At 43.1% G+C, this 14,177-nt stretch overlaps 2 protein-coding genes across 2 annotated transcripts in view; both read right to left on the bottom strand.

The window, feature by feature from the left end:
- LOC306929269 (NACHT, LRR and PYD domains-containing protein 3-like) overlaps nt 1-14,177 on the bottom strand; it is a 42,212-nt gene that overhangs the window by 17,746 nt on the left and 10,289 nt on the right. The window lies entirely within an intron of this gene.
- LOC306930502 (uncharacterized protein) lies at nt 244-7,680 on the bottom strand (the record flags this gene model as incomplete). Its single annotated transcript, XM_079511505.1, has 7 exons — nt 244-279; nt 2,687-2,826; nt 4,052-4,166; nt 4,454-4,575; nt 4,690-4,879; nt 4,984-5,060; nt 7,617-7,680. The coding sequence occupies 7 exons, from the start codon at nt 7,678-7,680 to the stop codon at nt 244-246; spliced, it is 744 nt and encodes a 247-aa protein (XP_079367631.1).

The following is a 14,177-nucleotide window of genomic DNA, read 5'->3' as shown; positions in this document are numbered from 1 at the left end:
GACCAGACATTGCCCCGCCTACCCTGGAGTATCTCACTGCTCTCCAGAGTTTCAAAGCGTATCAATCAATAGTTCAGCAATCAGCATATAATTCGGATCTAGCGTGTGCATATTGGACAAAAGATGGCGGAAGGTTATGATGCTGAAGATATGGCAGAGGGCTTTGAATATGGTAGCGCCCCGTACATGTTCGAACCTGAGTACACAGACGCAGAGCTGTCTGAAATGGAAGAGGCGATGTTATCACAAGAACACGAACAGGTGGATGCCGACACCAACCTAGCACAACCACAAACACGGAGGAGACACTTGGAAGAGCCTCACGAGTGGTGTAAGTGTGGCTACAACTGCGTCAAAATGCCAGGAGATGAGGAGTGCCTATGTTGCTCCGAGTTTTTTTTGTGGAATCCATATGGCATCTCCGAGTCCGACAATGATGATGCCCTACCCTGTATCACATCATCTGAAGATTTCGCTTCCATGATAAATAGAGCTGTACTGGAAACCTTTTTTCTAACAAAGAAAATAAACTGGGCCGAAAGACCAGAGCCTGAAGGAGAGAATGGTCACTTATCCAATGAGTAAGTAGGCTACTGTACATTTACCGTTATACTGACATTATTTTATGGACTGTTTACATAAACATTGATACAAACCTTGGCAATGTTATTAAAATAAATAAAATATAGGCCTACGTATGAAATAGCGTTATAGTTACATCACATGAATACATAAATTAGGAATAATGTGAAATTGTCTAAATAGATTTGTATATATCACAGGCTCTATATATGAATGAATGAAATATTTATTTTCGTGTCATGCCACTTTGGCCCATCCCATATGGGATTATTGCGAACGCAGTGATTGCGAACGCAGTGAGCATTTACTATGAGACCCAGCAGATCACGTCTGTGTGTGTGTGTGTCTGTGTGTGTGTGTGTCTGTGTGTGTGTGTGTCACGCTGTAACACCACCCGCCCACCACCAGAGGGCGCAGCTGTATCACACACAAAAACACACACACACACACATGCACGCACGCACGCACACACACGCACGCACGCACGCACGCACACACACACACACACAAAAAACTTAACTTAAAAAAAAACTTAACTTAAAAAAAAAACTTAACTTAAAAAAAAAACTTCAAAAGGAAAAACGCACACACAAAAAACTTAACTTAAAAAAAAACTTAACTTAAAAAAAAACTTAACTTAAAAACCAACTTAACTTAAAAAAAAACTTTAAAAAAAAAAACCTAAAAAAGAAACACGCACGCACACATACACACACTAAAAAAAAACTTGAAAAAACATTTAATTTAAAAAAACTTAACTTAAAAAAAACCTTAAAAAGTACGTAATTTATTCTAATTGTTGTTATTGCAATTCACGAGCTGCGTTCCCTTCCCGCGTTTGCGCGTCTTACTTGTATGAAACATTTCACAAAGTATATTGAATATTAAATTGAATATTGAATATATATGTATACACATACATACACAAAGTTAGAGCACATACATCAAATACAATCTGATTGTTATTACTCATGTCCTAATAATATGCTCATGTGCTTCTTCTCCACTAGTCAGTGCAGACTGGCGTCCTATAGGATCATTCTAGAGTGGCAGCTCAGAGGGGAAACACTTGGTGCTGGAAATCGAATTGTTATGCCATGCTGTGTCGTTGCTGCAGTCAGAAGAAAATACCCTTCAGAATCTGGACTATACAGTGGTTTTTTGGAGGAAGCAGGCAATCTCAGAGCGAAATACACTTGGCCTGTACAATAATCCACAATACTGACTATTTGATGCATGTTGTTGGACCATTGATTAAATTTTCTGTTATACCCCCACAATCAGTTATTGCACTAGACATAGTCTGCCATCTCCCCTTTGTATCTATTGTAATTAGATCTTTCCATAGTCATTAGCCATTGTAATTATTTGTATCATGTCACACCCTACTCTATTCAGTCACTGATGGCCGGTGTCTAGCTATTCACACAGAACATTCCAACAGCAACCAACAGCTAAATTAATAACTTTGTTTTTGTTTTATCTTTTATGTGACTGTGTGACATCAGAACCACATGTTATTCAATCAAGAAAATAAATAAGTCATGTGTTAATTATTCACTTGTCGTTCATAAATAAGTAGGAAACATTCATTTTAGCCAATGTAGTTTTTCATAAGGTATCCTAAAGTTCATAGTAGTACTTCATAATGAATACAGATATTTACTTTTCAGGTCAGAACAAAATATCCTTTATTTACAATACCTATACCAATATTTGTAGTGGGTGTACTTTACCAACACATTTAAAAAAAAAATGATTGAATGATTTCAATTCTGTGAAGGCAGTGAACATAACAAGAACGTGATTCAACATTGTCTGAATCATGTAAATGTATTTATCAATACATACCAGGGGATGGCTAAAAAAACAAAACAATACTTAGTTCCTATTATTTTAAACAGTATTGCAGATAGGCATAGCTGAAGATATACACACATTTAGTATTGACTGGTTCAGTTTGTGTGGAAAAAAATGACATCTATTTCTTCTGATGACTGAATCGATGTGAAACCTGTGACATTAGTACATCCAGGTCTGGCCTAGGCTCTTTGGCTATATTACCCCTGGGGAATTTCTTTTTCCCCATCTCTTCCTGCCGTACTAACGGCTCCTCTTTACTCAACTCCTTCACACGATCCAGAAGTTCTAGACGGAACGGCAGTTGTTGTGTGTCCTCAAACTGGTACTTTACAACATATCTGTGTGAGGCCTTCGAAAATTGGATTTTCAGCTTCTCCATTCCTACAAATTTTCAAAGAAAAATATCAAAAATATAATCCAAACGTTGTCAGCAATGTGTCATTACAAAGACTTGTCCTCTTATTTTTATTTCATATAGCATATCACTCCAATTGTAGTTTGAACTTGACATCAAATTAACAATTTAATTATTTGGTTACAGGAGGATAAATCTTTACAATGACACTATTCCACATCAGAATTCCACCCTGTATTTAATTTTTTTTTATCCCACGATTTTGCAACACAGTTTTTTCACCCAGTGCCAATTATCTAATGTAATCCTGGGCGCTACACATCCTCTGTCAACCTGGGGGGCAGCGGACTGACCTCATGCCTCCTATGCATGCGGAGTCCAAGCTGCTTCTTTTCACCTGACGGGGGAATTTCCCTGGCCGGACGTAGCGCGTGGAAGGAAAACGTTATTCCAACCAGTTCCTTTCCCCTCCATCAGGGGCCCCGGCTGGCCAGGGGGAGGCAGTTTAGAGACCAGGATTACTGCATGTTTTTGTGAGGGTACCTACCCTAGGGTACACAGGGAGAACATGCAAACTCCACACAGAAAGGCCCTTTCGCCAACCCCACCTCGGGTATGGGCACTGATGACGCGGAGGAGGGAATCGAACCCAGGACATTCTAGCTGTGAGGCGACAGCACTACCGACTGTGCCACCATGCCCCTACCACCCTGTATTTCAACAGTTAGTACTATAGTACTATAGAAGCCATATGCTGACTTTTTATAAAAGGAAAAAACTAACGATAAAAACAAGCAACCCTAAATGCATTTTTTTTTTACATTTGTATAGAGAGATGACTTCCGCACACCCGGTAGGTTTGGAGCAGGTGCGATGATGACGAGGCATATACAATGTAAACACAACAAGAGACTAGGTGCATTTATAGTTAGATTGTTACCTGTCTTTGTAGTGCCCTTCTCCCGTCCAACATTGAGGTTGTGGTCGATGACTGCGAGCATGGTCCGCGCCAGCATAGAGCCGCGCCAGCTTAGAGTGATACTGATACATGCTAGTCAGAGTCCACAATTTCTCAAGGAAAAGTTTTCTATAGTGGAGAATTATTAACAATACATAATCCTCCAGTAATACACATACCTGTATGTTTGAAATGTGACATTTGTTTGATGTCACGGAGAATGGTGGGGTCTAAAACAATGCTCTGGACTACACGGAAGGCAGAGGAATCATTAGTCAGCCACTTTTTTTTACGTTGCTCTTCAGCAGTGTATTCACGGTGCTGGCAGGTATGCTCAACATTGCCCTCCTCCCATCGATGAACACCGCAGATATGGTGAACCAACGACTTCCACTGATTCACACACTTCTGTAAAACATAGATGAGTTTCCAATGGTAAAATCTGCAATCACTGCAAATCACTGCAATTTAAAATACATATATTACAGTACAATTTCCAAATACATTACTGTTTAGCTTTGATCTAAAAAATACCTACAAGTTACCACACAACATAATAGTTACAGTTGTGTCAATGTCAGAAGCAATACGGCTCCATACTTCCACATTCTACAATGACAATTGTCTTACGCTAAAAGGATTTTCTTATTACAAAAGTAGTGGAGAAATAGCAGCAATTACAACACTCTGTTTACCTCTGGATCACCAGCACTCATCTCACATGACCAATATAAGTGGTTATTGATGGCTTTAATCCAGGGCTGAAGTGGTCTGTTACTGGCCTTGATCCCTTCAGCCAATAACTTCTTCTTCACATCTGCAAAAGAAAAGATTATACAAATGAGATTTGAGATCAATGACATCAAAGTCTGATGTGACTAGACATTGTCAACTTTTTAAATATAATGTAGTAATTTGTGTGGACTCATACTTTTGCCAACATGCCATGCGTCAAATTCATGGAGCACACCGTGGTACTTTTCACTCTTCATCAATTTCTTGATGGAAGGTGATCGGTCAGTGGCAATGAGTCCAACTTTCACACCCAGGTAATCAAGTTTCTCGAGGCCCCTTTGGAATCCAATCAGCTCCATTGCTGCTGAGCTGGTTGACTCTGAAACCTACAAAGCCAAAAAAATACATATTAAAAAGAAATGGAGACACAAGTATCCACAAAAATGACATTAGAAACAAACATTTCAATGTTAGGTTTTACATAATTTACCTGCACCAACTCAAAGTGGACAACCTCTTTGGTGACATCATCCTGAAACGAGTATGTCGTGTACTTTGCACTGTAACCTAGAACACATTAGAGTGTGTGTGTAAAAAACAAAAATACTTCACATAGTTGCACCTGGGACGTATCCTCAGTGATGTATCCCAAAGTCATCGGGGTTTCGGGTCTCCCAACATCATACCCCTCACTCAGGTAACACAGCCGGGGTGATCAAGTCCCGATTTACGTCCCAGTGGCTACCCTTGATCAGTACCATTAGGGATAAACCAGGGCCACACAATCCGTTCCTCCTGAACTACTCTGCCGGGACTGGGAGGTACTATTCTGGCACGTGGAAGGACTAGGTGGTCCGCTCCTGCTCTCACTAGGTCCTGCCCCTGTGCATTGCACCAGATTGTGAAGTGCCTGGTGTTGGGAGTCTGGTGCACCCCACAGGTGCTGGGCCTGGTGTGAGCAGGAGTGGACCTAGTGAGACGCGCCAGATTGATGCGATCCTCCCACATACCCAGTCAAGGCAGAGTAGTTCAGGAGGAGCGGATTGTGTCCCCCTAGTTTTTCCTTAGGATACATCACTGAGGACAGGTGTGTGTGTGTGTGTATATATATAATACATATGTATGTATGTATGTATGTATGTATGTATGTATGTATGTATGTATGTATGTATATATATATATATATATATATATATAAACAAAAATACATCATGTGTGTGTATACAGTATAACACATTTACTTTAGCTTACCTGGACTATCTGATCGGCCATCACCACACAGATCTATCCTTTCACCTGCTGCAGATCTCTGTTTCAGCCGTTCTATGATTTCCTTATTGTAGTCTTTATAGGCAGCATGGATGACCGGGATAAGATATTTCTTTTGAATGCTGTAGAACAATGTTTTTTGGGGAATTTGTAGGTTCAACAGTTGTGCCCATTCAAAAATGTCTGTGTAGGTTGCTCCGGTGAAAAATATTGCTGCACTGCAAAGTATGTTGTTGTCTGCAACACGTTTATGGATTTGAGGGCTAGAACTCCAAGATCCAGAGCATCCACCTTCGCATTCCCATTTCACAACCAGTCGGCTGCCTCCGACTATATGGGGAGTTTTCATCATTGTTTTATTTCCACATTGTGAACAGAAATCAAACAGCTGCATAAGGTGTGACTCGTCCACTATCCACCGCCTCGTTGGATCCCAGCAAGGAGGTTCTTCTGCATCAGCAGATTCTGAACCAGAACTAGCTTGGCTTGGTGGACAGAACGACAAATCAGAATCTTTCTTTTCTGGTTCCTGTCCATCATCAGAAGACTCTAAATCATCTTCAATGTCCATGCTCCCGTAAGACTCATTCAGGATTCTCATTTGCTTATCCAAGTCAGCCTCTGCTGCAGACTAAGGAAATACAAAGACATATATTTCAGCTTAGTAATAAACATAATTAAGTATTTTAGTAATAAACTGTTTGAGATTGAGACAGTTTTTAGGTTAAATTTGGAGGTCTCGTTTGGAAATCAAAGTTTCAGGTTTTATAGATGGACATGAACCAACGTCAATAATCGTATCGTTATGGTTTGAATCAAGTGACTTTACATAAAAGATTATGTAAGTATAATATAAATTGTAAGACTACTTACCTCAAGGAAAAATGTAGGAGTTCGAGCCAAATATTTCCCAGACAATGATGTCCTGGGGCGAGGTTCCGGCTGTTGATGAGGAGGGGTGCTCAGATATAAATGGTGCTGCATCTTGTAACGACAGCCGCCAACAACAGCCTCTGAGACATTACCTCCCTCAGCACCCTATAAGAGAGAATAAAGACGATTAACCTAAATATGTTTATTGAAAAACTAATAAAGTAAACTGCAGCAAAGGTATTCTATTCATTCAAGGCCTGACCACCGTAAATAACATTCAGAACAGATTTTTTTCAAAAGTTTTAGGCACAATTAGACAGTTTATTTTATAAGACCATAGTTAGTTGTTTGCCATGAACAAACATATGAATGTCCTCACCTCTACTGCCTCGCCAAACTCAGAAATCATTTGTGCTGGCAATATTGGACTGGCAGGCTGTGATGACTCCCCTCCTTGGATTGGCATAGACTTAGCAGGTGTGGAGCTTTGGGCACCTCTAAAGTCTGGGATGTCCTCATCCGTTTCAACTGCTTCCCCTCCCTATCATTGATGAACATAATAAATCATGCTGTTATTTTTGAGTGGTGCAAACCACTCCAACAACTGGCTTTGTACCCGTGTTTGTTCGTACCAAAAAAACGAGCATGGTTGCTATGGTTAGCAACCAAAAAAACGAGCATGGTTGCTATGGTTAGTATGTGACGTCACTGACATCACAGATATCACGTCAGAGTGAATGTACAGTAACTATAACAATAAATGTGTAGTTGCACCACTCAGTTCACACGGGTGTGATTTTTTTAATACAAAGTGGCAGAAATGATAAAGGGACATGCAAGAATTAATGAAGGTGTTATGGCAGTAGAACACATAGGTGTATATAAACTAAAATAGACTAATGACAATCAAGGGGAATGTAGTTTATCCATGGAATAAAACAATATGAAAAATACCCTAATCATCAATTGTTTGCTCCTCACCTGTGCAACAGCAGCCTTTTTGGGGGTCTGCGTTTTTGAAGACCATGACGAAGAAGAAGGCCATTCCTTGAGAATAAATAAATCAAATTTAGAATACATATATTACACTAGTAAACATTATTTGGTGTGTGAACATATTGTGTAGTTCTATTATAAATAGAACTATACTCTGTCATGGCTACCACTTACAAGTGTACAAATGGAACCAAATGGACCCGTTATAGGCACATTTTGTTCCATTTGTACACTCAGAGTTACATTGTGAATTAGTGACATTGAATTAGCAATATTAATTGGGTTCTCAGAGATAGAAATGTCATTAAATTAGGGACCGTAGCCTAATTCATGTCAAACTGGGGGTCCTTGAAAGTAAACAGGTTGACAATCACCACTAGAGCTGCAAACATAGCCTATTCTCTTATGGGGATCATTTGCATATATTTTAAAATGATTTTATTTTCAAACAGATATTCAACCACGAATACTAATATTATTTAAATAAAAAATGTTCTTAGGTTTAAAACTTCTACTTGAATAGCAGTTGTAAAAACCCCACTGGAGCAGTAGTGTTGAGAAGTAGCCTACTTTGTATTGTCTGTCCTAAACGGTAAAGGTGAGAACGGGGGAGGGTTTACCACCATTCTCAACCAGTCGTTTGTTTCATAATACTATTCATCGTAAAAAATAAAGTGCAAATGACGTCGAAATCAACCCATAAACCTTCACAACTATAAAAACAGTAGCCTCTACACATCGATACATAAATAAATAAATACATATATAGGGGCAAAAAAGAATGCTTGGTAAAGAATAACTTATAAATCTCCCGAAATGTACCTGTAATGTAGTAGTCCTTGGAACAGCGTGTGGCTTTAGAACGATGCGCTCTTTCCTTGGATTTCTTTTAGTTTTTGATTTTCTCTTTGATGGTCTCTTCTCTGGCGTTGCATCCTTTGGTTGTTCTTTTGGGTAGAAATCCTCCGGTTCGAAATGGTCACTGCACACTGTCCAATTCCTGGTTTTATCAGGTGGAGTATTGATATCCAATTTGAGAGCTGTGAGCCAAAGTTTCCGCTGATCAAGATCCAATGGTATGCTATGAAAGCTTTTCAACTTTCGAGTGGCACAGCTTCTTTTGTTTGAACAGCCAGGAAAAGCGCATTCCTTCATTTTCAGAACTAATATTCTCGGACAACAGTGGCGCTGGGAATAAACCTTATAATAAACAAGGCAGCGGACCACTTCCTGGTGCGCTCCTGGGGAAGTCTCGCGGATATCTCGCGAGATGGACGAGATCTCAGGCTTTACGGCTAAACCGTCTCCAACACAACAACGCCGTCACTATGCAGCAAAATGTAAACATTAGCACACTGTTGACACTATGGAGAGTTGATATATACCAAAAAAATGCATTTTCGAGCGATGGAAATAAGCGAATTTGCACAACACCCCATATGCCCCATGCAGGGCTTATGGTGGGGAAGGGGATGGTAGGGGGAATAGCCAATAATGCGTTTTTTCACAAAACAACAACTGGACCACTTATTTGGATATTAAACAACTGCAAATCACGGTAAGAAAGCCTTCTAGCATGGAATTCTCCTTTAATAGCAGACCCACAAGCTCAGATCGCCTCTCGACTCGAGGCAGTGTTAGCTTGTAAATCAGTTATCTTGAGCAAGACACGGACAGGGACAGTCCATTATAAAACGTATGGGGGGTTTCTTGTGTGTGCCACTGCCTGTCTGAGTTGAGTCGACCAATCCAGTCAACTTCCGCTCAACGTGTTTCTCCTCTCCAAACAAACAATGGCAACTGGAGGTGGAGGTGTTGTTGTCGATATAACTAAATTGATTACTAAGCCAAATGTCACAGCGTCTATTTGGAAATATTTTGGGTTTATACCAGACGACGGTATACCAGACGACCAAACGGCAAGCCAAAAAATGTGGATGAGGTCATTTGCCGCATCTGTGGCGCCAAGATTCCTGCTCGTCGTGGAAATACAACAAACCCCAGGACGCATCTCAGAGTAAGCCATCCTGCAAAGTTTGCTGAGTCGAAGCACGGCGCCGATGGCGGCGAAAGCAGTTCTACTTCTGGAAATGAAGGACATAGCAGGCGACAGCTAGGAGTCTCCGAGTCCTATGCTAGAGTGGCAAAATACGAGCGAGACAGCAACCGATGGCGTAAGCTCACCGACAGCGTGGTACGCTACTTGGCTGAAGAAACCGTACCATTTCGCACCGTGGATAAAGGGGCATTCATGGACCCTCACCACCAGGCCTGCACGCCAAACTCCACCTGCCCCCTGGTTGTCGGACTCAGTGCGGACTGAGAGACGGAGCCTGAGAGCGGCTGAGCGCAAATGGAGAAATGGCAACCTCCCGGAGGACCTTCTCACCTTCCAATCTCTCATTTCTACTTTTTCCTCCTCTCTATCAGCTGCTAAAGCTGCTTTTTTCTGCACTAAAATTCAGGCTTCTGCTTCCAACCCTAAAAAACTCTTTGAAACTTTCTCCTCTCTCCTACAACCACCACCCCCTCCTCCCTCCTCGTCCCTCCTCCCTGACGATTTCGCCAACTTCTTTGACAAGAAGGTGAACGATATCCGATCCTCCTTCCCTCCTCCCCCGGCTGGTGCCCTGCGCACTACCCACACCCGTCTGCCTGCCACCCCCCCCCTCTCTACCTTCATCTACTCCTCTTCCCCCCCCCATCCCCTCTCTATCCCACTTCTCTCCCCTCTCCCCTAACGAGGTCCTTCTCCTTGTTACCTCTAGTCGCCCCACCTCATGCTCTCTGGACCCGGTCCCATCCACTCTGTTGCAGTCTATTGCACCTGAACTTCTTCCCTTCTTAACCCACCTTATTAACACCTCTCTGACATCTGGCTACTTTCCCTCTACTTTCAAGACTGCCAGAGTCACCCCCCTCCTGAAGAAACCGACACTTGACCCCTCTGAGATCAAGAACTACAGACCGGTTTCCCTTCTATCCTTCCTATCTAAAACTCTCGAACGTGCTGTCTTTAAACAACTGTCCTCCTATCTCCACCAGAACAACCTCCTGGACTCCAACCAGTCTGGGTTCAAAGTGGGTCACTCGACAGAGACTGCCCTGCTGGCAGTGACGGAGTCGCTCCATGCCGCTAGAGCGAACTCTCTCTCCTCCGTCCTGATACTCCTGGACCTGTCTGCAGCGTTCGACACGGTGAACCATCTGATCCTCCTCTCCACCCTCGAGGGGATGGGTGTCTCAGGCTCTGCACTCTCCCTGTTTGCATCCTACCTGACGGGTCGCTCCTACCAGGTGATGCTGAGAGGGTCTGTGTCAGAACCACACAGGCTCACAACTGGGGTTCCCCAAGGCTCGGTTCTGGGTCCTCTTCTTTTCTCTCTCTACACTACATCTCTGGGTGCTGTCATCCACTCCCATGGCTTTTCCTACCACTGCTATGCCGATGACACCCAGCTGATCCTCTCATTCCCCCCCTCTGATACCCAAGTGGAGGCACGCATTGCTGCTTGTCTGGCTGACATCTCGGCGTGGATGTCGACAAACCACCTGAAGCTCAACCTGGACAAGACCGAGCTGATGTTCCTCCCGGGGAAGGGCTGTCCGCACCGAGACATGGCCATCACCATTGATAATGCTGTGGTGACCTCAACTCGGACTGCGAAGAATCTGGGTGTGACCCTGGACGATCAACTGACGTTCTCGGCAAACATCGCATCAGTGACAAGGTCCTGCAGATTCCTCCTCTACAACATCAGGAGGATTCGCCCCTTCCTCACGGAGAAGGCAGCCCAGGTGCTCATCCAGGCTCTCGTCATCTCCCGCCTGGACTACTGCAACTCCCTCCTTGCTGGTGCTCCGGCATCTGCCATCAGACCTCTGGAGCTTGTTCAGAAAGCTGCGGCTCGTCTGGTGTTCAACCGCCCCAAGTTCTCCCACACAACCATCCTTCTCCGTTCTCTACACTGGCTCCCCGTAGCGGCTCGCATCCAGTTCAAAACCCTGGTGTTAGCCTATAGGGCAGTGAAAGGAACAGCTCCTTCCTACCTCCGGGCTATGGTCGATGCCTACACCCCTGCCCGACCACTTCGGTCTGCCACCTCGGGGCGACTGATTGCCTCGTCACTCAAGGGTCCTTCTGGCCGATCCACACGGTCACGACTCTTTTCTGTTCTGGACCCACAGTGGTGGAATGAACTTCCCACTGATGTTAGGACAGCAGAGTCACTGCCCATATTTCGCCGCAGGTTGAAAACCCACCTCTTCAGGAAACACTACCCTTCCTCTCTGCCTGACCTACTTGTTGTTAACTAGTTGTACGAACGCTTGTTTTCTATTGTTGTATTGTTTATTGGATCTTGTTTAGTCGATACACTTAATTGTTTTAGCTCATGCTCATTTGATTTAGCTATTTTGTCTCATCTGTTTAAGGAAATAGGTAGCTGATATATTGCACTTTTACCTTAGCGCTAGGTATACTCTTGGTTGCTTGTTTTTGCATAAAATGCACTAAAGACTTCTGGTGATTAGTAGTTTTTGTTCCCTACCTATGTTGAATACACTTATTGTAAGTCGCTTTGGATAAAAGCGTCTGCTAAATGACTGTAATGTAATGTAATGTAATGTAATGTAATGGACATGTTGTACACGTTCAACAGACAATATACACTACCTGACAGAAAATACTTTTCTGGGAAAGCAGTGCCGGGTTTGTATGATGCGATGAGAGAAGATGTCGAGCAGGAGCTGAAGGACGTTTCCTTCTACTCGTTGACAACCGATTTGTGGTCAAGCGTAAACATGATGCCCTACATGAGCCTTACGGTACACTACTTGACCAAAGAGTGGGTGTTAAAAGTGAAGTGCTTGGAGACAGAGTTTCTACCAGAAAGCCACACTGCAGTACATTTGGCTGAAGCCCTCAGAGAAGCCCTCCAACGCTGGCAACTGGATGAGAAGCGACTGGCTTGCATTACTACGGATAATGGAGCCAACATAGTTGCTGCTATTCGAGACCTTGGGTGGACATGGCTAAACTGCTTTGGCCACAATTTGCATTTGGCTGTAACCAATGCATTGAAGGCGGAGGATGCCAGGACATCCCGAGCACTCGGCATGTGCAAAGGTCTCGTGAGAACCTTTTCAAAAAGCTGGAAAAAAAAGAAAAAGCTCAGGGAAACACTGAAGGACCTCAACCCAAACCTTGAAACTCCTGCCAAAGGTTTAGTCATGGTGAGTTAAAGTTGTTCTTAATTTCATATTTCTTAATCAATAGTCAATAGTTATCGACGTATTTTATTAAATATATAGGCCTAATATAATAATGGGAATCTCAAAGTGATACAATGAGCAAATGCAAAAAAATAAAAGTATATACGTTAAATAAAATCACACCCGAGTGAAGTGAGGGGCGCTAATATATTAACTCATGTTGCTATGGTTGGGTGATGTAATGGTGATGTAAAACAAACACGGACAAAATAAACATTAAACTCTGCTCGTCACCTGGCCTGACGCAGAACAGGCTCATAGCGCCCTCTATAGGCATTTTAACGACTACAGTCATGTCCCTGTTTTTGTGTTGTATCATCATTATCATGTGTAAATGATCAAACAGCTTTCTATTAATTTATTAGTAGGGGATCTAATACTACTTTTGCTTTTACTAATGCTGTTTGCTGCATTTTGGACCAACTGCCAGCCATCGAAAAGGCGTTGGAGGGTGACAAGAAAAGCCTCAACTACGTTCCTAAGTGGCAGAGCAAAGGTGTGCTGGAGTCAATAAATGCAGCACTGAAGCCAGTAGCTGAATTCACAGATTCCCTCTCTGAGGAGAACTCAGTCACAGGCTCTTCTGTGAAACCAGTGTTGCAGCTGTTAAACGAGGAAATTCTCGCAACGACTGAGCCACAAGACACCGAGTTAACGGTAAACCTGAGGAAGAAGATGCTTGATGTCTTGAATGCGAAGTATGCAGACCCTAAACTACAGCATTTGTTGGCAAAGGCATCGTTTCTTGATCCCAGACACAAGGGCTGCATCCCAGCTGATGAAGTGAAAGATGTCATACTCGAAGAGATATTAGCCGAAATGGCTGACGAAGAGAGGCTCAGGCGTGATGATGATGGTGCCATGCCCAGGGCCAGGGCCTCAGATGGAGATGATGATGCCCCTCCACGTGCACCACCTCCTATCAAAAAGAGGACTCTGGCTGACCTTCTGAGCCAACGGAAACAAAGGGCCTCCATTCCGATCCCCAAGAGAATCCGTGCAGACACAGAGCTCACGAGATATATCCAGGAGGAAGCCATTGATGATCATGATGATCCGCTCATCTGGTGGAAGCACAATGAGGCCAGATTCCCTCTCTTGTCCAAGCTTGCCAGAAAGTACATGACCGTATGTGCTACAAGCACTGCGTCGGAGCGTGTGTTCAGTGCTGCTGGCAGGGTGGTGACACCAATGAGGGCCTGCCTTAAGCCAGAAAAAGTCAACATGTTGGTTTGCCTGGCAAGAAACCTGAAAAGTGAACGTGAGGCTAGA

This window comes from Electrona antarctica, assembly GCF_951216825.1.
Source record: "Electrona antarctica genome assembly, chromosome: 9".
Taxonomy (NCBI): Eukaryota; Metazoa; Chordata; class Actinopteri; order Myctophiformes; family Myctophidae; genus Electrona; species Electrona antarctica.
The sequence above is the reverse complement of the archived record's forward strand: the minus strand, read 5'-3'. Positions and strand labels throughout refer to the sequence as shown.